Consider the following 25,648-nt stretch of genomic DNA (forward strand, 5'->3'; position numbering starts at 1 on the left):
CATTAAAATCATTTGCCATGGAGGGGGTTAAGAAGATCCTGCATTTAATCATTCTTGATAATACTGTCGTGGCAAATCCGTCTCCACTACATTTCCTGTAATGAGGTTCTAGGGGAAAGAGCACACATTTTCTATATGTATTCTCGATGATCGTTTGAAAAGAATAAGAAATGAAATCCAAGTGAATTTCACTTTGAGACATAAATATTGCCTTGCATTATACAGTCATCGTTTGGGATATCTACTGAAAGATTTGATTTCAGTTGATTTGGGATTTATTCGGTTTCATTCTCAGGAGTTCGGTTTTAAGTTTCTGAAGACCCCCCCTCCTTAAATTAAAGTCTTCAGATTTCCAAGCGTTTTTTTATCATACGATTTCTCTAAGGATCCACGAGCATACTCCAGAATGAACAAGATAACACAGGGATCCCAGCTTTACCATTATATAATGGACGACCTCAGCGGTAAGTACAGATTTACGATATATAAATATATACTTTATATCGTTTAATTGTCATTCATGTTTGTAGAATAACGTGTGTTTAACTGCATTATTGTTACTTCTTGAGATTAATTTCACGTATGTATGTACATGAAAAATTTCTGGGTACCGCGAGGTAAAGAGATAGGGACTTTATTCAAGTACTTTTAGTGTATTTGACGCTTTTCACTCGACCCCTTCCAGCAAAATTTTCGCCCCCGTTTTATTTTCGCGCCTTTCGCCCTATTCAGTAGTTGGACGGTTTTAAAATGGGGCGATTTAAAAAAAAAACAGCATAATTATCTCAAAAGAACAACAATTGTATGACCGATGGAATTTAAAACGGGAAAAAATTCTTAGCAAGTGAGAAAGAGCGTACGGTGGTGTATTTAGGACACGCAATTATTTTTTTTTAAATACCAGAAAAAAATTATCTTATCTTGTGAAAACGACTTATTATCTTGTGAAAACGAGATATTATCTTGTGAAAATGACATAATATCTTGTCAAAACGACTTATTATCTTGAGTAAACAAGATATTATCTTGTGAAAACGAGATATATTATCTTGTGAAAACAAGATATGATCTTGTGAAAACGACATAATATATTGTGAAAACGAGATATTATCTTGTGAAAACGAGATATTATCTTGTGAAAACGAGCTTGTGAAAAAATATTATCTTGTGAAAACCCGTGAAAACGAGATATTATTTGTGAATCGCTTTATTTCGTCGTTTTCACAAGATAATATCTCGTATTCACAAGATAATAAGTCGTTTTCACAAGATATTATGTCGTTTTCACAAGATAATAAGTCGTTGTTTTCACAAGATAATATCTCGTTTTCGCAAGATAATACGTCGTTTTCACAAGAAAATATCCCATTTTCACAAGATAATATCTCGTTTACACAAGATAAGTCGTTTTCACAAGATATTATTTCGTTTTCACAAGGTTATATCTCGTTTTCACAAGATAATATCTCGTTTTCACAAGATAATATGTCGTTTTCACAAGATAATATCTCGTTTTCACAAGATAATATCTCGTTTTCACAAGATAATTTTTTTTTTCTGGTATTAAAAAAAATTGCGTGTCCTAAATATACCACCGTAAGAGCGAACCTAACACGGGACAAAAATAACCCTGTATACAGTATACAGTTGTTCATACGTATATATGACCATTTTTTTTTCAAACATATAAAATTTTCACCGTACACTGATTGCCTATAACGACAATACATCAATCATGTTAATATGTAGATCATGATAATGGAAAATATATATTTTGTACTGAGAAACTGTATAGATAGGCTCGTGATATTTCGTCAGTCAGATTTAGAGGGGGTTTCACCATTACAGATACCTCTGGGAAGTGTATGTAGTAGTACTTATACATTCAAATAAATAAACTAAAAACCCTGTATGGCAGCTTGTTGCGAGGGTTGAATTTTTTTAAACTCCAAAGTCAAGGTCAAAATAATTGTTACGGCTCAAAGGAAGGTCTTCTATCTGTGAAATATGAAAGCCCTATAGTTCTAACTTTTCAAAAGTATGACGAAGGTTTTTTTTTTTAAAGTGAGTCAAACTCTAAGGTCAAGGTCAAAAGGTCAAAAATATTCATACCAATTCAAAGGTCTTGTTACAATGAATACACATATGAAGTATGAAAGCCCTAGCACAAATTGTGCAGAAGTTATGACGAAGATTAAAGTGTGATATATTTTTGCAAAAGGGCGTCAAACGCCGAAGTCAAGAGGTTAAATTTGGAGGTACCCAATGAAAGGTCTTGTCACAAGAAATACACCTGTGAAATACCGGTATAAAAAACATGGCCCATCTACTCAAAAGTTATGATCAAGGTTTAAGTTTTTTGTGGACAGACAGAGGGATGGACAGGGCAAAAACTATGTACCCCCAATCTTGAAACATACTACAAATAAAGCCACTTATAATGTCTGATGCCGGTCAAAACCCCTGAAGTAACAACTTAATGTATAAAATGAAACTTAACCGACGTTTATTTAATATTAGAACTACTCGTAATTTGAAATAATTTCATATTTTTTATAAATCACAGACCCGCGCACAGCAGATTGGTTCATGGTTCGATCCCCAGTTCCTGTCTTACTGAGTATTGGTGTATATCTGTATTTGGTGAAGATGGGGCCCGTCTGGATGCAGTCAAGGAAAGCATACAATCTTAAGAATATAATGATCTTCTACAACTTCTGTATGGTGGCACTTAGTGCTTACATGTTTTACGAGGTACACAAACATGTATACATTATATTCTGGTAAACAAATTTGCTCACTTCAACAAACTGTTGCAAAATTACTAAGAAAAATTATGTAGATGTACAAGTAAAGCTGTAGCTAAATGATATGAGAAAATGGTTGTTTGACCATCGGTAACTGTTTTTACGATCAGTGAATGTCAGATTTACAGCTGGTACATCCGCTTTCCGTTTAGTACTTAAATCTTACAGTGCCTTAACTCTGAATTCAATATTATTTAAGGAATGCTCTCATGTATGAATTTCAAACTGAATTTAATACGGTGAAATACGGAGCTAACAGCAAACAAGCTATAAAGGTTATTGAAACAATACAGATTTGGAGCAGAGCAAACATGGACCTCTACAAACATCAGAGTTGAATCAGGTGCATGTAAAATTAAAAGCGACTCACTGGTCTGAAAAAAATAGGGTGACCTAGCTTCTATTTTTGATGACCTATAGTTCTACAGAGAGTCTACTGTTGCCTTTTTAGTAAAAAATCACATGGAAACATTTAACAACGACATAAGTTCAAATGTTGATTTCTTTTCGCAGACATTGGTGACTACTTGGTTTAATCCAAATTTTAGCAAAGTGTGTCAACCAGTTGACTATTCCAACAATCCGCAAGCTTTAAGAGTAAGTGGTTTAAATACCTAATTATAAACTAAATAAAATTTGTTATTCATGAATTACTAAGTATTGTCTCTAAAGCATGTACATTATCCATATTTCTCTATTATATTACAGCTGGCAAATGTGATTTGGTTTTACTACATGGCAAAACTAATAGAATTCCTTGACACGGTATGTACATTTACATAAAAGAACATTTCATCAACTAAAATCATATTAAATCAATCAACTTGTGAAAAAAACTTCTAAATTGATTTTTTAAAACCCAATACAGATTTTCTTCATACTGAGAAAGAAAAATAATCAAATTACCTTTCTTCATGTGTATCATCATGCCAATATGGCGTTCTGGGCTTGGCAGGGGACAAAGTTCGTTTCCGGTGGCGAGGGTAAGATATGATCCTTCTATTTTCTTTAAATTTCTCCTTGAAATTAATGCATACTTCTTATTGTACATATATGTATAAGTACTCCGAAGATTGAATGATTGTAAATTGTTTAACATTCCTCTCGAGAATTTTTTACTCATATGGAGACGTCACCACTTGCCGGTGGAGACGCAACGCTCTATTCAAATAATCTGATTTTAATGTTTTAAAATGGGAAAACTAGGATCGTACCAGCACCTTTAAAAATTGATCATCAGTTACATATGAATATCCTTTTTTAAATGATAAGAACAGCTTTAAACATACAGAGTGTAAATTTAAAGGTTCTATATGGTATAAAAACCATGGCAACAATTGTCAACTAAAACGAAATACATCATAATTTGTTTTTAGTATATGTGTCAAGGCTCTTCTCTCAGTTATTTGATCACATTTTATCCTATAATTGATTTTTATATTTACGTGCATGACTATGAAATTCAATGAAAGGATTTTTTAAAAACTTTTGAATAATTTGTTACCATAGTAACGTATGTAACAGAGAAAGGCTTTTAAAATGATCTTGAAGTTTCCCTTTGACGACATTTATGTTGTCTTTGGAAAACAAACTATTGGAATTCCGATGGGCACCAATTTTGATCCTATCAGGGAGTGTTTATTATATAAACTTCTTTATATATAAACTTCTTTATGAGAAGAAGAACACTTGTTGTGCAGGCTTTCAACTCAACATTCATATATACCGACGGTGTCAATTACCTATAGTATTTTTCTATAATTCTCATTGAACTTGAAATAAAAGACTGCACAGAATTTAAAACATGTGTTTTATATTTAAATGTTTTACCATCCCTTAACAACAAAGGCAAACTAAGTAATAAATACATGTTGTAAGGCAAACAAAATGACATCATCCTTTCCATAGTAAACTCTTCTTCTTTATATTGTGATATTGTAATTTTTTTTCCACTATCACCTGTGATGGTCTCCTAACTTATTTGCTACTCAAGAGTTACATGCTCTGAATATGATCAATTTCTAAACAAAAGTAGCTACTCGCGCATAAGTTGTTGCTACAAATATTTCAACAATCTCGCTTGAAGTCGACATTTTTGTAAATTCTCTGGTCGTTATAATAATGACTCGTTATTAGCAATATCACGGGTCTCACGTTGGGTGTGACCGGTCAATATAGGATTTTTACTCCCCTCGGCACCTGCTCCCACCTCTGGAATTTTCAGTGTTTATGTCCTGTTCTAAAAATTGTACTGTTTGTGATTTTTATGAGATCAATTGCATTAAAATCTTCACCTTTTTAAATAAAGGACATGTTCTTACTTCACATGCATGTTTGTCATTTCAGCGTATCTTATCGTCAGTTTGAACAGTTTTATCCACGTTTTGATGTACACGTATTACCTTCTGGCAGCATTCGGGCCGTCCATGCAAAAATATCTCTGGTGGAAAAAGCACATGACAAAACTTCAGTTGGTAGGTCTCTTCTGCAAGTAATATCCAAGATAATAGTCAAAGATCAGTAGCTTAATTTTCGATTTGAAATGAGATGGTCATAATTCCAATTCTTTTGGACCAGTATGATACATGTTGATGTACAGTCTTCATAAAGCAAAAAATACCACTATCAATTGCAAAATCAAAGGCCAAGGAATATTATATTGTACCTTAACATTGCATTTTTTGCGTGTTTGGCATTAATCGAACTTGACGCTAATATATTTATCCCGATTCGACGAGTTAGCCAGCTTAAAATCCAATTTTCTTCTTCTTCCATACGAGTTTACTCTAACTAGAGCGTTGAACTCGGGAATACATTAATAATAACTTTTAATACAGTAAGATCTTTTTCTTTCCAGATACAGTTTCTATGGTATGTTTCACATGCTTTACGAGCTCTTTACATCGGGTGTGAGTTTCCTTGGGCATACATGATGTTACAGGTATTGATAGCCTTCTCCCAGCTTGTACTTTTTGTTAACTTCTACACAAAGACCTACACCAACAAATCAAATAACATGGAAAACCAAGCCAGTTCTAATAAGATTTCCACGGAAAAGAAACTTGATTGATAGTGTGCGTAGCTAGACGTATACCTATGTGTTTTTCTGAACGTTAGCAGCAACGTTTGTGCTCAAACACAGATATCCGTGACTAGATGGACACAGAAAAGAATGATCTCCATTAAAAGAGTTGAGATAAATTGAGGAATGTATTCCATATTTATTTTGTATATTTATTTATTTATTTATTTATTCTTACATATATACGTACATACATGTATAACATTTGTGTTTTTTACCAAGATTTTTTTTTTCAAACACGCTTAGAAAATACGCATGAGAGAAACTTAAGTATCTGGTAACATTTTGATTGGTTTACATTGCCCAATCTGATAAAAGTCGGATGCTTTGATCCGCTCACATAACATGTATAGATCGCTATGTGATCTCGTGTGAGCTAATCAAAGGATATAATTTAAGTCAGTTTGTACATTTCTCACTTTTATATTTTACTCTTCATACATGTATAAATTTACAGTTGTAATTCAATAAAACATGCAGTTGTTGACATGTATCTATGTACACTTGTAAAAAATCATATGTAAATGCTTTTTACGGTATTACTGTACAACCCAATGAATACATTAATGTAACAACAAGCCGTTTAATCAAATGAATCACTTTCAGCTTTGAAAAGATGTTCAAGACGAATGCCCCTTTAAAAGACTAAGTGCATATTTCTCCCAGTACTAGGTGTGTTTATTATCATTTGTATTTTATTATAATGTTGACATAGCGTTGTTTCACGAGAATCGAAGAGAGATTAATAAAAAGCTATGTTCACTTTTTTAACAGTTAAATGACCATGACTATATATTTTTACCAGTTATAACTACTTGTAACCTAGCTGCAGAACCGTAGCTTTCCGAGAAAAAAACCATTAACAGACCGGAGAGCTATAGTGCCACCCATTAAAAAAGTGTACATCTATTGCCACAAAAAGTGCGCAGTTTGTCGATTTATTTCTCTATGTTTTTTTTTCTTTTTTTTTTTTTTTAATTTACAGTTTAAAATGTTACTAACAGTGTGTTTCTAACATATTGTCCAATTGTTTCCACAAAACTTTTCTTATAACCATTGTTAATAGCCATTCTGGCCCTGAAAGTGAAGCCATAGAACATTTCGCCAAATTATACTGCTATTTTAGTTTGCAAGATAATTCTGTCCAACGCGCTTCGTACAGATGTCAATTGAGGTAAGAATTTTGAGACATTTTAGACTTATCACAACTTTTTGTGCGCAATAAATATACAGTTTTTGCTATGGGTGGCACTGTAGCTCTTTGGTCGTCCATCCCAATTTTTCAGACCATCGAGCTACAAGTCTGCAGCTATATTAAGTCTTGTACATGTAACCAAGTCCCTGTGTTCATCTCCTAATGTTAATAAACGGTAAAACCTTAGTGTTTTCTTTTGAAATGAGTTTTAAATTAAAGTTTTCTCTGAGAATTCAGTTATTGAAAAACAGGCTTTGTGAAATTACAGAATTTTGAAGAAAATGAGTGTTGGTACCAAAAAAAAAATGAGTACCTTCAGCAAAAAAAAATAAAACATGAGCCTATTACTGAAAAATTATGCAATTTAAAAGATCTTGTTACATAGACTAGCAAGAAAAGCATACCACTTTTAAATTAGTATATTTGCAGTCACCCAGAGGCAGAATGATATTAAGTATTTTCAACTATATAAGACTGAGTAATTTCGATTTTTCAGAAATTCACAGGACCAAAAGGCCTGAAATGAACCTTGTTCTTTAATGTGTGTGACAATTCACTATATGTTTTCTTGTCCATTTTCAACTACAACTGTTTAAGGTCTAAGCACGTGCTTCTCAGAGTACTTCTCTATATGAGTGGATCAGCAGTGTGTTTGAAGTTAGCAGTATTTGCATGCATATGTACGAAAGTGTTTAAATGATGAATAACCACATAAGTTATAATAATTAATATATAAATGATGCAAAAATCAATAAAAATGCAGAAAAGAAAGTTTTGTGTTTTCTTGTAAAATTCTAGTTGAAAATATTGTAGGCTTTTTATTTATGCCATAATCGGACTTTTGTTCATTTTATAGATAAATAAGAAGATATAATAGATATATATTTCTCCACGCCTTAAGATAATTATTAAAGACTTCGAAAGCAAAATTAAAGGGAGGGTATATTTGAATGGGCGGGGGAGGGTGCAACAAAAAGATTGTGATTTTGAAAAATTGCTATACCAGTTTCGTGGAAGGAGTTAAGAATCGCAAAAAATTCCTTGAAACATAATGACAACACTGTTCAATTTAAAGTTTATGAATTTTGGAAGTGAAGACGTAACAAACACTCCTTTTATCCCAATTAAAAATATCGATTTTACAGAAATCAGGAGAAGATCAAAATATTAAATGAGTATAAAATATAATTCTAAATAACGATTAGTTTATCATTAAAGCATGCTATAGTTATAAAGCCTGATATTGGAAAGGATGGGTAGGAGATAAAATAACAGGCATTAAAGCCAATTCTTGGTTGCCTTCTATTTTTATTAAACATAAAGAAATGTGTATCTTGTTCTAGCAGTATGTGAAGTCTGTAAATCTGATCATTGTTTGGAATTCTCATAGCATATTTTAAATTTACAACTCTCTAATGCATGTAGCCTAGTATATATCTTAACGTTACATTTTCATTATGTTCTTGATTTTTAAAAAAAACTTTTGAGTGGGTGGGGCTATGGCTTTTGTTTTCCGCAGGTGTATTCCCTGTGACAAGACCTTTCATCGGATACCACCAATTTTGACCTCTTGACCTTGGAGTTTGACCAACTTTTACAAAAATTATATTAACCTTGGTCATCACTTTTGAACAGTTGGTGCTAGGGCTTTCATTTCATATTTCAAATGTATATTTCTTGTGACAAGACCTTCCTTTAGATACCAATAATTTTGACCTTTTGACCTTGGTATTTGACATGCATTTGAGAAACTTCAACCTTTGACATAAGCTGCTAACAGTGGCATCAGTGTTTCACAAACACGTCTTGTCAAATGTATTATTGATATTACTAGTATTTACCGCTATGGACGGGAATTTTTATGAAAATCAATGTTCACTTTTGATTATAAAGATGATATTTAAACAATAGCAATTGTCACATTTTTAATAATCTAGTTTAATCTCTATAAAATTTGGTCCAGATTTGTGGATGTGATCAATTAGCCGTATAATGTTTCCAATTCGTCTACATCCAAGGAGAAATATACGAGGTGCTTTTCACAGGCACATGACGTTGATTATTTTCTTTTGATAAAAAAGATATACCACCTACCTAATAATAGTTTATTATTAGACAGTTGGTATATTTTTCTAATTAAAAGAAATATTAGTAAATCAGGGGTCTTTGGTGCTTTTGTATAAAAACTGAACCAAGTGAAATTGTAGCTATTTAATGACGTAATATGCGCCATCCCTGTAGCATGGTAGAAGTTCAATGATGCGTAAAATTAAACGTACTTCTAAACTTTTACAATATAATGAATGCTCGTATGTTTGCCTCCGTCGACGAATATTTCATACAACATATAACATATTTTTAAAGATTTGTTTTGAAAGTTGATCGAGAGAAGTATAAAATAACATTGCAATAGTTCAAAATATTATATTTTTATATGTATATTTCTGTTAATAAATGAAGATCGATAATTGTGTATTTGCAAATCAAGTGTTGCTATAAATAATAAAACCGATTCTAGCATTCGCATTCAGTAGTTTAGCTCTGTGAGCAATATTAATCGCTTGATACAAAGCGAGACCACCATGAAATAATGAGAAAAAATACGAGAATGTTTAATTTTATCGAAATATTAGCAATGCACGCTTATCAGTACTGTTAATTTCATGTCGTTCATCAGCATTCAGTTCAGCTTGATGTCAAAATAGATTTTTTTCTAAAAGTGCAGAGTTCCCTTAAAACCTTACTAACGATATTTTACATAAAGGGTATTTCTGAGTATTATATTACACTAAAATTGCGATAATAAAAAAATCGATGAAAATGGAAAGAACCCTGATTTTCTAAAATTAAAAGAGACTTTTGCAAACAGAAAATATACTCATGTATAGTAGTTCGAGGATTAAAATTTAAAAAAAAATGTTTACATTAACAGCAAAAGATGAACAATTTCATTTTCTGGTATTCATTGTAAAAAGCGGTAAATAAGGACATCGGATATTCTCTTTTATTGTGCATTTTTTGTGATAACAATTGAAGCTAATGTTCCACCCGATCCCGTGTTCCAATTTTGTATTTAAATAAATTTGAAATTACATAACATGATGACAATAGTTTTTGTAAACAAAAATAAAAAGTTTAATAATCCTCGCTTAGTCTGTAGCACAGACGTTTTGTACAGAGTATAGTGATAAGCAGACCAAATTATGGTATTATCGATATCAAGAGTAGGCCCAAAGCAATTTTTTAGAATTAGAAATTATCCTCTTATGAATGGTTTGGTTAGCATTTGCTAAAACGCGTGTGAAAATTATACCTGGAAGGTATAGAAACGAGAAAGGGTTGTAGAATGAACATTATTAAGCTCCATGAGTAGATGTACTTGAATTCTTAGCATTTTCATTAGATATAGTTTGATATTTTTAGAGGTGTTAACTCTGATCCCGATTTGTTTAGTTTTATTGAACTCTTGAGCTTGATTACCATTTCTTATCGATATATTTCATGTGATTAATTAAGTCGTATAAGTCCTAAACTTTTTAAGGTCAGACGAGACATTCCCCAAAAATCTGTTTTGTATATCTCCATAATGTGTGAAAAAAATACAATACTTTAATCACTTTCTGATTTCTAAACCGGTTTCTAACTGTTTTTTGAAAATTTGAAACAATAAAAATGTGACTTTGGCAAATTAATTTTTTTTCTAAAGGATTATGTAAGAAATGCCATCCTCTGGTATCTCGCACATATGACCGGTAAGGTACCTCAATTTTTTGTCAGTAAACATGTTAAAGTAGAAATTCTTCAATGATAAAATCTTGGTAAAAATTATCCATTATTGAGGAACGTCTCGTCTGTCTAAGAAGTCTTCTTCTTTTCCAAATGCAAATGGTTTAAAATACATCTTGAATTATATTAATTACTTAATTTTTATTATAAAATTACCATATATGCACTTGCGGTGAAAAGATTTTGCTTAAATGTATTATTGTTATTTCATTGGCGCTTACAAATTGCAATTTTTTTTAAATAAAAAATGATGTTTTCCCTTTATTCAAACCATAATATCTTTAAACAGTGACTATCAGTTATAGCAATGGGTAGGTCTACTTTAATTATTTTTAAAACCAGACCTAGGTTTGTTGTTATTCATATCCCATAATTCTTTTCATGGCGGAAACTCCCAATCGTCTGCTCTCCCTGAGGAGAAACTGAGAGCACGACTATGACGTTATACAATTCTGCCCATGTTCAGAAAAGTTAAATGGACCTTGAAATATCAGTTCTCCATCAGTTATTGATGTAAGGTTTGAATTACAGATTGAACTAAGGAGAGTTTCAAATTAACAAGCTTCATGTAAAATTTAGAGAGCTGTTGTAGATCATTGTACTATAACCATTTCATCTTGGGCCCCAAAGGTACCGTTAACTTTATATAATGAAACTATTGACTTCTTCTCATTTCTAATATTACATAACAAAGTAAACTTGTTTATTCATATTTATACTTTTTGCCTTTTTGAGATAACACAATGCTAAAACGTCAAAATAATTAAAAATTCTCAAAAAAAGAGTCTGAAAGTATTAATCTTTAAACAGATATAATTAAGCATACAATAACATTATATTCTACTTTAATTTTCTTTTGTTTTGCTTCTCATGCAGATAATAATCTCTATCTATATATCCCAAGCATATTACCATTGAGCACCCAGCACCGAGCTCATGCATGCCCTAATATCAGGTATTTCTATGAAAATGAAAAATTTTTGAAGGAAGCTTTCACATATTGCATTGCATGACATAACTTGAGTTTAGATTCTGCAATGTCACTTGATAATGTTATAAAATTAAGACCTCTTCGTTAATAGCGTTCAGTTTTTTACAAATAAATTTGTGATGCTTTGCAACATCAAAGTTTGCTCTATTTATCACAAATATTACAATTATAACTTGTAGAGATTACTCAATTTTGCCCCAAAAAGAAAAAAATGTTGATTTTATTTTGTTCTCGTCACGTAATGAGCACATTAGTCTAAATATATATAATTGATACAGACACTTAACAAGAAGAAAAATATTTTATTTACAAATGGTATTCAGTGATATTTTTAATCATTCTTGAAGATCAAACAAACTTTTGATCGCCAGAAGTTGGTTGTCAAAACAAATGATGCGTTGATTAAGGGAAAACATTTCTTTGATTTTTATAAACTATATTTGTCAGATACAATAATATCTAAAAGGATCATTATACATGCATGAAATGATTTTGCTTGATATTTTAAATGTATTTTTTTTTTATTATAGTGGTTTCAAAATACATATTTTTTCCAGAGTAAAATTTATCTTAAAAAGCAAAAAAAATAATAAATGTTAAGAATTTTAAATTCGGCAGTTCTTGTTTTTGTTCTATAGAAAGATCAACATGAAAACGGAGAAAATGAATGCAAGAATAAACTTCATCTACTAGCAACGTGTGCTTTTTCATGTCTTCATTTCATGTATGGCACGTATTTCAGCTCTCAAACTTCCATTGAGCGCATTCTCCTCACGTAGTTGTTTTTACATCATCCTGCTATATGCGTAATTTATCCTTATCTTTATATCTTTGTGTTCAATGAAGTCAATAACATGCTATTCTCATTCTAAATCATATACCATGTAGATTCTCTTTCGCCCCCTGTTTCAAATACGAGAGGTTAATGTGGTTGTGTGAATGCACTGAAATCTATTAATGAATGTTTATATTAACTCAAATTTGTAGATGCATAGCAAACAAAATTATATGAATTTCGCTTTTGTTTGTATTTTGAATTCACTGCGTTATTTAATTATTGGATTGCATTTGTCTAGTATTTGATTTTAAAAAAGTAAATGATTGTTTGCTTTATAATGGATTAGCCAGAGATGTCATAGAAATTAAAGAATATTTGCGCTGTCGATTTCGATTTAGAGGGAATAGTTTGCCAATCATCTTGAACTAAGTAACGATGTTATTCTACGAATAGCAAATGAAGCAATTTAAACAGTGCCGCCCATTGGCTTATCTGATAATCTCCAAGGATAAAGAAAAATACACAGCTGAATATTGGAAGCATTCAATATTACATGGAAAATAAATATAATTATGTTTCTCGCAGAAATTTAAATTGTCCTTTTCTGAAAGGTATCGAATTAAGCTTATGCCAATTTCACGTTTGATTTCATTACCATGTCAAGAAACCAGAATATTAGTCACTATTTTGTAATCATAATATAAGTATTCAGACATATTCAATCATGGAAATTATTTCATATTGTTATATAACAAAGGTAGAAATTGATTTCTTTATAACAATTTTGGGTTATTTTAAGATAGCAATCAAACTATTTAATCTGATGATCAATGTATTCCCTTTATTTTAACCTTGGTGAACCGTATAAATGGAGAAGACTATGCAACTTCAATGAATGTTTTCTCACTTTCGTTGATCAGATTCATTAAGTGAAGCTATCGACTCTTTGGTATTATGAAAGCAACGAGTCTAGAAACCAACACCTTCCCTGTCCTATCGGAAAACAAACCGAGTCTGCAGCCCACAACTTCATTTTCAATATGTACGCGGGTAACTAAGGATGAGATTATATAAATAACAGTTTTGAGAATGTGAATTCAATTTTTAATTAAGTACTTCTCAGTGAACACGGGTTTGTGGTTTTTAAATTTCACTTTTAATGGAAAATTCGCCAAACATTAATGAGGAAAGTGATCAACTAGTAAGAAATAATGTTACTGGTTGTAAAGAAATGAAAAATAATTCTGGGTGTAACAAAGAGGAAAGTGGGGAAAAAGAGTTAATCGTCGTTAATGATGGTAAAGAGAATGAAACATCGAAGGAAGAAAATTGTGATAATGACAAAAGCAAAGAAAACAAGGATACAGAAAAGAACATCGTAGCCAGACGAAGACCTTTGTCAACAAAAAGTACACGCAGCAGTGAATTAAAAGAAAATGAGAAGAAAAAACGTCTTATTGGGTCTGCTAAAGGAAAACAAATTGTAAAGAGACGAAGTAGTTCATCTGATATAATAAAGAAAAAACCACATATTTTACATAAAAAAGTCACACGAAAACTAAACAGGTCCAAGCAAAATGGAAATGTTTCTTCGTTGGAGAGCAGTTCTCAACAATGCAACTCAGATACGGATTCAAAACGAAGTATCGAGGAAGACTCTCAGAAATTAATAGAAGATGAGAACAGACCACAGGGTACATCGGGTAAAAATTCAGAGAAAAACACAGAAAATGGATGTACGTCTATGGAAAGATATGACAAAGAGACAAAATTTGATTCATCGGTGCATGGGAATAGTTCTAGACGGTTTGGTTTCAAAAAGACATGGCAAAGGATAAAATCAGTGAAAGAGAAGGCTTTAATTTCTTCGCAGGGAAACGGTACTATACCATCTGGAAACAGTTCTACACCAGTTCTAGTTGACAAAGAAAAACACGAAACTATAGGAAAGAAAGACGATCAAGGAAAAGAACATTCGAGAGAGAAACAGATGAGTTCTACTCAAACCAAAGAAACTAGCACGCCAGAAGTGAATCAGATTTCAACAGACTGTCCTGTCAATGATACCAATTCACAACAGGCCGTCGAACAAACAGTTCAGTTTGAAAATGGCAATAAATATACTGAAGATGAAAAGACAAAGACTTTAGTAGTTAATTCGGACCCTTACATTCATTCCGCTATCCCATATCTTCCACTGCAATTATCTGTGATCTGTTTAGTAATGAACATATTTTTACCCGGATCAGGTAATTTGATTCTAATCATACTTTTACTAACAAATATAAATAACTTTTTTTTTTATTTGTATGAGTAAGAATGATAAAAAGATAGTTCATTCACATTTTTTAAAAAGACTTTTACTACGGTATATCTTCACATCAAATGCAATAAGAGTGAAATTAAAAAAAACTAATGATGTGAAAATTAAAGTTTCATATAAAAAATGAAGTCAGCTCTGTCGCTGGAAAAATGGCAACATTTTATTAAATTCCTTCTTCCAATCACCTACCTTATAAAGTCTTTTTAGAAAACCAATTTCTGCTTATGATTATTTACTATATAAACACATTATCCGATAATTACGGTTCTATGTTGATACAAAACTGCGCTACCACTTTAGAATTAACACGATTTTCGTTCCAACTTTATTACAGGAATTTCTCCTTTATGGATGAACATTAATAAACGTAGGTCGTCAAATCATAGAGATTTCCTTTGAACTTAATGGGAAATTATAGTTTTATCTCTATTTGCCGGTTAACATTTCACACATACAATAAAATGATCAGTTCACTGCCTATTAGGTAGCAATTCATTGTTCTGTCACAACACTTTACACGGGATTTTCTGAGAAAACGGATTTGCCGAACCGGATGTGTTGTGTGTATTCTTCTGCACCGATGAATAATTTTTCCTGTAAATCACTTGACTACTGCGTTATTGGGTACATGTAGCTTTTTAAGTTGTTTTCCTTTAATTGTAATTTGAGATAAATATCATGATTAAAAGAATTGTAATTTTAAGACATAAGGACGCAGAACGCAAACGATGAATTGCTACATTGGTTCTGGAAATATAAATTCCCTTTTATTGATCATTTTAGCAACTGCTCTTTGAATAATGTTTTAATTGAGAAATTTTATAAACTTCAAGTTGCACATATTTTCCCGAAAGGAAACATTTGATTAATATATACTTTAAATTTTTTTAGTCACCACAAGCTACAGACAGCTGGAAAGTCTATTTTCTAGACATTTTCGGACTTTTTGTAACTTTTGTCCTTTTAATGAGAAACATTTTGGGCAGACGATATCAGTTTTTTTAAACAGGCTAGAACTATCTGACATTTTATGTTTTGTTTAGAATTTTGTGGTTATGACGTTACTAACCCCTTATCTACAAAGTCCAGAGAAAATCCTATTGGAGTAGACTTGGAGTTGAATTCCAATTACCTGACTTGCTACTTTGCGATAGAGCAACATTCGTACAATCGCTCTTTAAAATTGCAAATCAATGTCCATTTCCACCCCGACTTGCTTATCGGCTTCTTTTACACGGCGATGATTGAATAAATTGATGGCTAATTGATTTAACTGGTACTCCACATTGACGTGCGATGGAATCTATTTGCTTCTTTACATTGATATTCTGGACCGCCTTGGTACTTTTTCCGGTATTACCGAATACTTGTGCTAATCTGTAGAGGTCTATAAAACTGTATATTAGATGCTCTATTGAGTGTATTAAAATTATCAAATTAAATCGAAGATAAATAATGCCATGCTTTAACAAATTCATCGATTTTATTTAATACAAAAGTTAATTTATTGACTGGAAAATTTTATTGCCATTTATAAGGATTTATTCAAGATTCGAGGATTAAATTCTTTTAGAGAGAATTCAAATCAAATGTGGAAAATTAATTTCAAAACTTTTGTTATTTAATTTTTCAAAGAATTAATTTAAGCTAAACTATACAAAAAGCAATACATTTTATTTAACAATGCATGTTTTTGTTTAAAAATTCTTTATTCATACTTTCTTATTAAAACACAAACACATAAATATATATAGGAATATTTTCCTTGATTTCAAATCTTTCTAGGAACTGTTTTGAGTGGGTTTGCCATTCTTTTCTGCGGGGAAACACGGATTCAGACGAAAGAAGACCAAAAGACGGTTACGCTGTGTGTTAATCTTTCGGTGGGCGTGTCCCAACTATTTACTGTCACATTCCTATTGGTCGGGTGGTTCTGGAGCCTCGCTTGGGGAATCAAACTGGTCACACTCTCTGGTTTGTATACTATTTTTGAAATCTTGTATATTATGTATGATCATCGATATCAACTTCTGAAGAATCAATAACTTTTGCAATATGCATGTACACAATGTTTCACCGGTCAACAGGGAAAGTTTACTCCACCCAGGCACCTGATCCTATAAGTGGAGTTTCCAGGGTCCATGTTAATGCCCTGATCTCAAATTGTATTGTGTGAAGATTTTACGGGATCACTGTCCGTTATATCTTCACCCTTTATCATTATAATAGATACCAATTTAACAAGTCAAGATGAGATGACCTAGTAGAGTTAATAATCACAAAATGGACCATTTGTCAATGGCCTCTCGGTTGACAGAGATAAACAATAGTGGTCTCCTCAATAAGTAGGTTAAATTTTTATAAACCTCTTCTACCTGTTTGCTTCTTTGTTTTGATGTCCCTCATTTTCAATTTTTCACTCTTATTGAGAGGCTACCGCTTCCCAGAAGAGGATTACAAAGTTAGACCTTTACTTAGCACTTACGAACTTTGAGCATCGAGGGAACTTTTCCTATGCACTATCTACGTTGAGAGGGACCTCAGTTTATACGGTCTCAACCGAAGGACCGGTCTCAAAGTTCCACATTTGATTTTGAACCAACGATGTACATGTATGTTATCGACTCCTTACTCCACGAGTTCAGAGCAAATACTCTAATCACCGCACTATTCAGGCCTTCTTAATTTGAGTACAAAATTTGAAGCTGAGTAAAAGTTGGAGAAATCCTTGAAATATTTAACAACGTATGAAGGAATCTTGGTTCTCCTTTAGACGCTTATAACACGCCCATGCTTTTTGAACATTTTTTTCTATTCCAACATACCCCCGCTTGAAAAGTGGGAGGGTATACATGTATATATAGTCATTGGGATATCCGACCGTCTGTCCGTTCGGCCGTTTGTGGGTACCCATCCCTTAATCGCAACTCCTCTTAAACCACAGAATGAAATTTAATGACACTTTCATAGATTCTTTGCTACAATAATGTCATGGTGGCCTCCTATTTTTGGAGTGGAAACATATTTCGTATTTCCCATAGCAAAATATTGACATTGCCTTTTTTCTATAATATTGAAGGGTACCCATCTCATTCAAAACTCCTCCTATACCACTCAATAAAATTTAATGACAATTTCACAGATTCTTTATTACATAATGCTATTGTGAACCTCCTTTACTTTATAATCTGACAAGTATTTCTGGTCTACCAGAGCAAAATATGGGCGTTGCCACTATAACCATATGGGAGGCGGGACGTATCATTTAAGTGTACTGAAGTGCTCACAGTACCCGTAGTTGCTATAATATTTTTTCTTTTCATTTTTTCTTATATCTATTGCTCAAATTTTGCCATGTAGGCTTGATTCAATTAAGATAAGCATCCTTAATTCTAGTTATGTCTGAATTTTGTGTAGGTGTTAGAATCTATATTTAAAACCAACAAAACACGCAATACAAAACTAATAAAATTTTATAATTGAATTGAATTAGGTGTTTTCGTACGTCAAATCAGCTAATGATAAACATACAGCCTGTGGATCAAGATTTACTCTAGATTTATCAAATTTTTTTTTTAACTTCGTAGGAGTTTGAATGTTACCGGACTTTTATCTTTTAAAGGGTCAATTAATTTCATTAGAGACTTATCCTTCGCTCTTATTGTAAATATATGTACAATCAAGAAATGCAGAATATTTATATTGAAAATCAAGCCCGTTTGAAGTAAATATGTGTTGGTTGTATTTTAAATATGATAAGGCTGGAAATAAAAAAATCTAACCACATCTTCATTTTATCTGTTAATCTATTAAAAGAGTTGTCTTTCCTTGTTTTATCCTTATTGTATGTCTATTGTGTTAATGTTTAATTTGTTCAGGGAAAACAATATTTATCACTTTATAAAGATTAATCTGTTCTTTTTTTCCAATCTTTTTATTATTTATGAAAAAATAATGATATATAATATATTTCATATAAAGAATTACAAAACAATACAAATATATATTTTTTATTAAACCTAGAATTGCAAACATGCAATTTTCTTGGATAATTTAATATTATATTTTTCTATCTTTTACAATTGGAATTTTTTTTCCCCTAGTTTTTTTATTAAGAGTACGTATGTTACACTCTGTTTAAAACATATCCGTCAAAGCCGTAGCTTTATGAAAAATTAATTGTAAATGAACATTTGTTAATTATTTCTGCATTCTAAGGTTACACAACTAAACTTATTTATGGTGCTCGCTATCAAAACCCACGCCTTAAGAGAGATAAATCATTCAGTGTTAACAAAACAAAGTTGAAATCGCTGATACGTTAGTTAGAAACTTCTTTTCAGTAAATAATAATGATTTTATTTTTAACTAGAAAACCAAACCAGAAACGAGAAAAATGAATATAAATTTACATTTAATTAACATCGGCTTCAATTTAATTTGAAATATGTATACTGATAAAAATTTTGTCACCGTCTGATTTAAATACAAAATCACAATATTTTCGTTTTCTTTATTATGTATATTGTCGTTTTAATTCTATCATTGCAAATATGTTTTTAGGCTGACATTATATCTTGTTAAGTTTTGGATTATAATACTGAAGTGTAATTCTGATATCCTTTCGAAATTTTGAAATACCATTATTAAAACTTGAGAATAATTAAAAGCTATAACAATCAACATGCTGCATGTATATATTTGACCATATATAATCCAATAAAAAGTCTCGGAGGTCTGAATTAAATACTTAAAGTAAAGAAGAAAAACACAAAAAACTTCAGTAAAGCTTTAGGCCTTTCATTCTATCTTCAGAAGGTTTACAAAATATTTTGTATTTGATTTTATAAAGCTTCTGAAGATAGAATGAAAGGCCCAAAGCTTTATTGAATTTTTTCGTGTTTTTCTTTTTCTTTACTTTAAGTATTTGACCATATATGCAGCAGTCGTCTATAAGTCACAGTGGTTAGAGCCTTTGTCCTAGAGTAGTTAACCCTTACGTTGCGGGTTCAAATTCAAAAATATATATTCTGGAGGTCAGTCTTTCGGAGAATATCTTATACACTGAGGTCCCGTGTCGCAGTACGTGATGGCAAGAAGACCCTAGGTACAGTGTAACGAGTACGGGTCTTATTTTGAAGCCTGCAAGGACAAGTAGGGTGTCTCGAAACGAGTGTAAAATTATTTTGTGGGAAGTTAAAGACACAAAACGAAAACTATCCAGTTTAGCTAGAAGTGAAACTGTAATTCGATTAGATGATAATATTGCATTAAAATCTACATGTACCGGCCAATTTATTTAGAAAATGTACTAACATGATATCTGAAGTCGGTACTTTTAATATTCTTCATTATCATTATTCTACACATTATAACGCAATTTTAGATTGTTTCTAAATATTCAAGTGAAAAACCATATTTCAATTTCCTTGTTCTTTTTTCTGTTAATTTTAAATTGTTTATACTTATTATTCATAGAAATTAACTTGATAACGATGTATCAATTGGTAATATTGCTCTCTGATAATATTTTTAACTAATTTTATTGATTTAAATACTTGTATATTATACAAATGAAAGGTTGATATTGTAGCTTGCCATTTTCGTGGTGAAATGATCAATCTTTAATTAATGGAAAATGTATCATTCAACCTAGAGCAAAACACTCTTCAGAGCAAAATATTTTTGGACATTCATACAATAGATGTAAAATATGCGTGAGGATATAAGCCGAAAATATGGTTGATTTATGTAAAGTTTGTCCTATTCAAGAAAAAGTAACACCTCAATTTAAACAAGTACATAAAGTTGACATGCAGTAAACGACGTGTAAGCTAGTCAGCAAAGTATTATTGAATTATATTTGTTTTAAAGAGCTACACCCGGAATATGAAAATTATTAAAGGTGCTCAAAAAGAAAACGGCAGTTCCTACCATACTGGGTTATGCTCGTGCTATATTTTTCAAATTTTATAAAAAAGAGTCTCAAGTTTAAATTGAAAAAATATGTCCAACGTCCGGTTTTTTTTAAATCTCAGAAAATGTGCAATTTCAGAATCGAAATAGTTCTATGCCGCAATAAATAAGACGTATCGAAAAAGAAAAAAAAAAGAAAATGAACAAAATAAAAACATTTACCCATGTTTATCGACGCGAATGTAAGGTCCATAAATAATATCACTCGATGATACACATAATAAATGATGAGTTTTTCTCTTAAAGTTTGCGTATCTTTCATAGCCAAATAGTTACAGAATACGTTCATTTTACGTCTTTTGTTCTTGTTGTGGTTGGGCTTTTTTCCCCACTAAATTCATATTAATTTATTTCTCTTGGCTCAGTACAGGCATCATATCATAATAGTTACGTAAATAATTTCTTATAGTATAATTATTATCTTTTACTTCTATATTGCCAATTACGCCTGTAGATTGAAGCAATATATGTGTATAATATGTATATTTGAAGATATTTCTATTTTTTGTCAATTTAAGATGAAATATAGACTTAATTTTGTTATGAAACAAAAATACTTTGCGCTAGGTAAAACGTGAGAATTTTGCCTGGCCTGAGTCCATATCAAATTTGAGCATTTTAACCCCAGTAAACTAAATCAAGATGACAGTTGTTGCACCGGGAAAACATTGTCTTGTATATCAATATGTTGATGTTATGGCGACTGAATCAGAATAACATAAAGATATACAGCATATATAAAAAGCTTTTACAGAAAATTGTAAACAATCAATGAGAAAATTGTCAAATATTGAGTTCTTATTTACATGCATGTACATATAAATGTCTCCACATAGAGTGTTTTTTATTTTAAAAAAAAAATAATATATCCACTTTCATATGCATATTCCTATTTTTGAATGTTCTAATTTTTTATATATTATTTTTAATGGCAAATGATAAAACAGTTTAAAAATATATCAGTTAGGAAATATGCAAAATTTCAGTTCACCTCGACCAGAACATGGGAAACTTGCGTAACTACTTTAAAAAACACAGTTAGCATTTACTTACATGTATATATTAAGTATTTTTTTTTTTGAATTCTAAAAGTACGTAAAATGTTTCAAAATCTCTGCGCAAGCTTGTTGTCTACATTTTTTAAAATTCAAACGATCGGGGTTTTTTTCTTTTAAAAAAATGAAAGTCAATGTATCTGACGAGGAAAACCCTATAGGTTTAAATCAGTCTGTACAATAATTGTATAAAAAGTCTGTACAATAGTTGTATAATTTGTTTTCTTTGAACGTCTCAGAGAAAAATGTAATTATTTTTAATAATTTTAAAAAAGTTTAGAAATATCTTCTAGAATTTAATGTAGCAAATGCCTTGTCGATATCATTTTGTCATTTTTAGGTGAAGAAATATATTTTTGAGTAAAACATTTAATTCGTGTAATATTTTTCCATCGCAAAATATGAATTTCAATAATACTTTTATGAGATTTTTTTTTCGTCCTTTGTTTCTCAATAACTGTTGCACAAGCTACTGATGTAATGGTTTATACAACTGATTAATTAACTCGCGTGAAAAGACGATTAAAATTTTACAAGTGCAAAGTTCAATTTGGTGTCATATTTAATTAAAAAAGAACCTTGGCCTACAAGTGGAAAAAGTCTTACAATTTTGTAATTATAAAGTGTAATTTATATCACACTAGTCGCAATGAACAATGCGGCAGTTATTATGCCGTCATTTCAAATAATTTACTATGAAGTAATGTCAAGGATTTAGAAACGTGTCTGCCTGTTTCTGCAATTTAAAGATACAAATATAGAATTCTAAGGATTTTATACAAATTAATTTTTCGAATTGTCAAGCTAATAGCTGATAATCTTTCTTTATGTAAATTATTTGAAATATATGGCAAGTATACGGTTCAAGAGTGCATTAAAAATATATTATTGTTACTAAAGAAATAAAGCATTTTTATCAAATTTTTATGGTCCTGAAATTTAACTTCTTACAAAAAATGAAAAAGAATTGTAACATTAAGAAAAAGAACAATGATTGAATACATGTCTTTACTGAATTTGATTAGGAAGCATGTTTTTGCAAATTAATGGTATTGCACATATCTAAAAAATATCCATTTTAGCTTAGAGTTAGATTTTTGCAACATTTCGAAAATTTAATATGCTACACTACGTGTAAAAATATTAACAATTTTTAACGATAGATATATATACTTAGTATCACTATAACCAATCTTGTCGAATAGGCTTTCTCATCAAAACTTAACACCCATAGACTTTTTTAATAGGACCATCTCTCTCTCTCTCGAGAAAAAAAATACTCAGGAATCAGGAATATATGTAGCCCCTAGGAAAATGACTCTAGAGTAGCATTTCCCTTATGTACTTATTTATCACACACCACACACAAGTTTTCGAGTGGGGAGGGGGTGTCTGTGTTTCCTCCAGAACCAATTTCGCCCGACGATTTCTTTTTTCAAAACTTTCAAATGATATCTAGTTAATGGATCAGGTAGGCGGAACTTTATGTAGTTAATCAGTATAAAAACAAAGGCCTTACACTTGGTATGAAACAGATCAAACAAAATACGACATTTGATTGGTTAAATTTGTTAATAAGGTCATGTAACCGGTAATAACGATCATAGAATTTACGAAATGCTGTATTTAAACAAGGTTGTTGAAATCCCTGCCATCTGTGGGTGGCTTTTTTCCCTCATTTCAAAAATTGATCGTACTCAGAGCTCGAAAATCTTTTCTTCTTCTAAATTAGAAGTTTTTAAATTAATTCTGTTTCATGGAAAATTCAAAAACAAGTCGGCTAATAAAGAAGCACGGTTAGTTCTCATCGGCATTCTAACCTTTTTTTTTAAATGGTCTCCGAAGACTGAAAATGCTGTCAATGAGAAACTGGAACATCATTTCAATCTGAACTTCAGAGAACATGTACTGATGATTCAAATCAAAATGTTTTATGGAAGTTATGACTAATCAGGAGATATGAAAATTGTGCGACTTTCATATTTATTGAAAAAGCAATTGTCTAAGATATAAAATAGCTTAGTTTTCGATTTATCATGACGAATTGTTGTATAAAATGTTGAAAAGTTTAACATTTTGATGTTAAATAATTTATTTTCTTAATGTTCTTATGAATTCTTGGGGATCCACATCTGATTTCTTCTCGAACATGTCTTTATATTAGGTATGATAGACTTCTTCAAAATTACTTCCCAATATGTATCAATTCGATGACTAAAATTTTTTTCAGAAGACTTATCTCAGTTTATTTGCTGGTTATGTTAAGAGGAGTGAGTGAGTTCTTCTTAATTTAAAATTGTATTAGAGGCAGAAGCTTCTGGCCACCACCGCTATATTTGTAACAAGATGTTAAGTTAGATCGGCATTTGTTAAGTTTTGTTTTCACCTTAGGTACTTGTATTTCTTTGCAAAGAGGAACAGCATCCTTTATTATATTGCAACATCAATCATAATTCCAGATATTGTACTCAATAGCTGGTAAATCTTGGTATTAAATAGATCCCTTTCAGTTAAATTTTGTTTTTTATGAGACATGCAATCGTTTACATGGAGTGGGCGATGTTTCATATCGTTATCAATATTTGAATGATCACAAATATTTGTAATTAGGTCACTTACTGCAACGATTGTTGCCTTTTGTTAAAAACCGTGACTAATACAAGATATTTTTATCATCTTTTTACAGTGGAATACAAAAGGCAATTAAAACAGAAAAGAGAGAGAGAATTACAAGTCATTGCTTTGAAAGCCTTTGGATCATCCATGCAAGTGCGCCCAATGTTTTCCGTGGTTACCGAGTAATGAGGAATGGTGACGAATGAACGCATACCTGTCAGTGCCATAAATCTTTCCTGACAATTGATGATCCCACATTCAAATAATACGTTACCATGTTCTGCATGGCAAAAATAAACAAAAAAAATTGCAGATTTGAATTTTCATGTATCTTGATTTTTATCGTTTTCTGTAGATGCAGAGCAAGTGGATTAAAGCATGGCTTATCAGATAATCATGAGTGTTGGTATATTGTAAGAGTAAGCAATGATTACAAATATTAATATAACTTGCTTAAATTAGCATTTAATTTTTCAACACTTTCTAATCTATCAATATTATGTAAGTTAGCTTCCTTTATATTCTGTCTAGATGTCTAGATGGTACGGAAGCCCATTTAGGACCTATCAAAAAATATTTTTGAATTCGTTATAACGATTTTTAGAATTCGTTAAAACAAATTCTTCAATTGGTTATAACGAATTCAACAAATCTTTAATAACAGATTTAATTTGTTATAACGAATTCAATATATCTGTAATAACAAATTAAATTCGTTATAACAAATTAGTGAATCTGTTATAACAAATTAAATTCGTTATAACAAATTTAATGAATCTGTTTTAACGAATTAAATTCGTTATAACGAATTCGATGAATCTGTTATAACATATTAAATTCGTTATAACGAATTCAACAAATCTTTATAATAAATTAAATTCGTTATAACGAATTCTAAAAATCGTTGTAACGAATTCAAAAATATTTTTTGATAGGTCCTAAATGGGCTTCCGTAAGATGTCTGATTGTTCTAATATAATTCATTGCAAATGTACATGTGAAAAACAACGAGAGTACAAGTTCCATTTAAACGACGTCA

The 25,648-nt window shown here is 31.1% G+C and overlaps 2 protein-coding genes across 2 annotated transcripts; both read left to right on the forward strand.

The window, feature by feature from the left end:
* Positions 1-126: 126 nt before the first annotated feature.
* On the forward strand, positions 127-6,003 carry LOC134232455 (elongation of very long chain fatty acids protein 4-like). The gene is made up of 7 exons (XM_062714417.1): positions 127-464; positions 2,567-2,754; positions 3,321-3,404; positions 3,516-3,572; positions 3,676-3,790; positions 5,154-5,281; positions 5,665-6,003. The coding sequence occupies exons 1-7, from the start codon at positions 407-409 to the stop codon at positions 5,875-5,877; spliced, it is 843 nt and encodes a 280-aa protein (XP_062570401.1). The 5' UTR covers positions 127-406; the 3' UTR covers positions 5,878-6,003.
* A 7,602-nt stretch (positions 6,004-13,605) lies between these two features.
* LOC134232456 (uncharacterized) lies at positions 13,606-24,907 on the forward strand. The gene is made up of 3 exons (XM_062714419.1): positions 13,606-14,888; positions 16,748-16,936; positions 24,680-24,907. The coding sequence occupies exons 1-3, from the start codon at positions 13,799-13,801 to the stop codon at positions 24,793-24,795; spliced, it is 1,395 nt and encodes a 464-aa protein (XP_062570403.1). The 5' UTR covers positions 13,606-13,798; the 3' UTR covers positions 24,796-24,907.
* Positions 24,908-25,648: the final 741 nt, after the last annotated feature.

The sequence above is a fragment of the Saccostrea cucullata genome, unplaced genomic scaffold, assembly GCF_032062105.1.
Source record: "Saccostrea cucullata isolate Sc308-1 unplaced genomic scaffold, CSIRO_AGI_Scuc_v1 ctg4393, whole genome shotgun sequence".
NCBI lineage: Eukaryota > Metazoa > Mollusca > Bivalvia > Ostreida > Ostreidae > Saccostrea > Saccostrea cuccullata.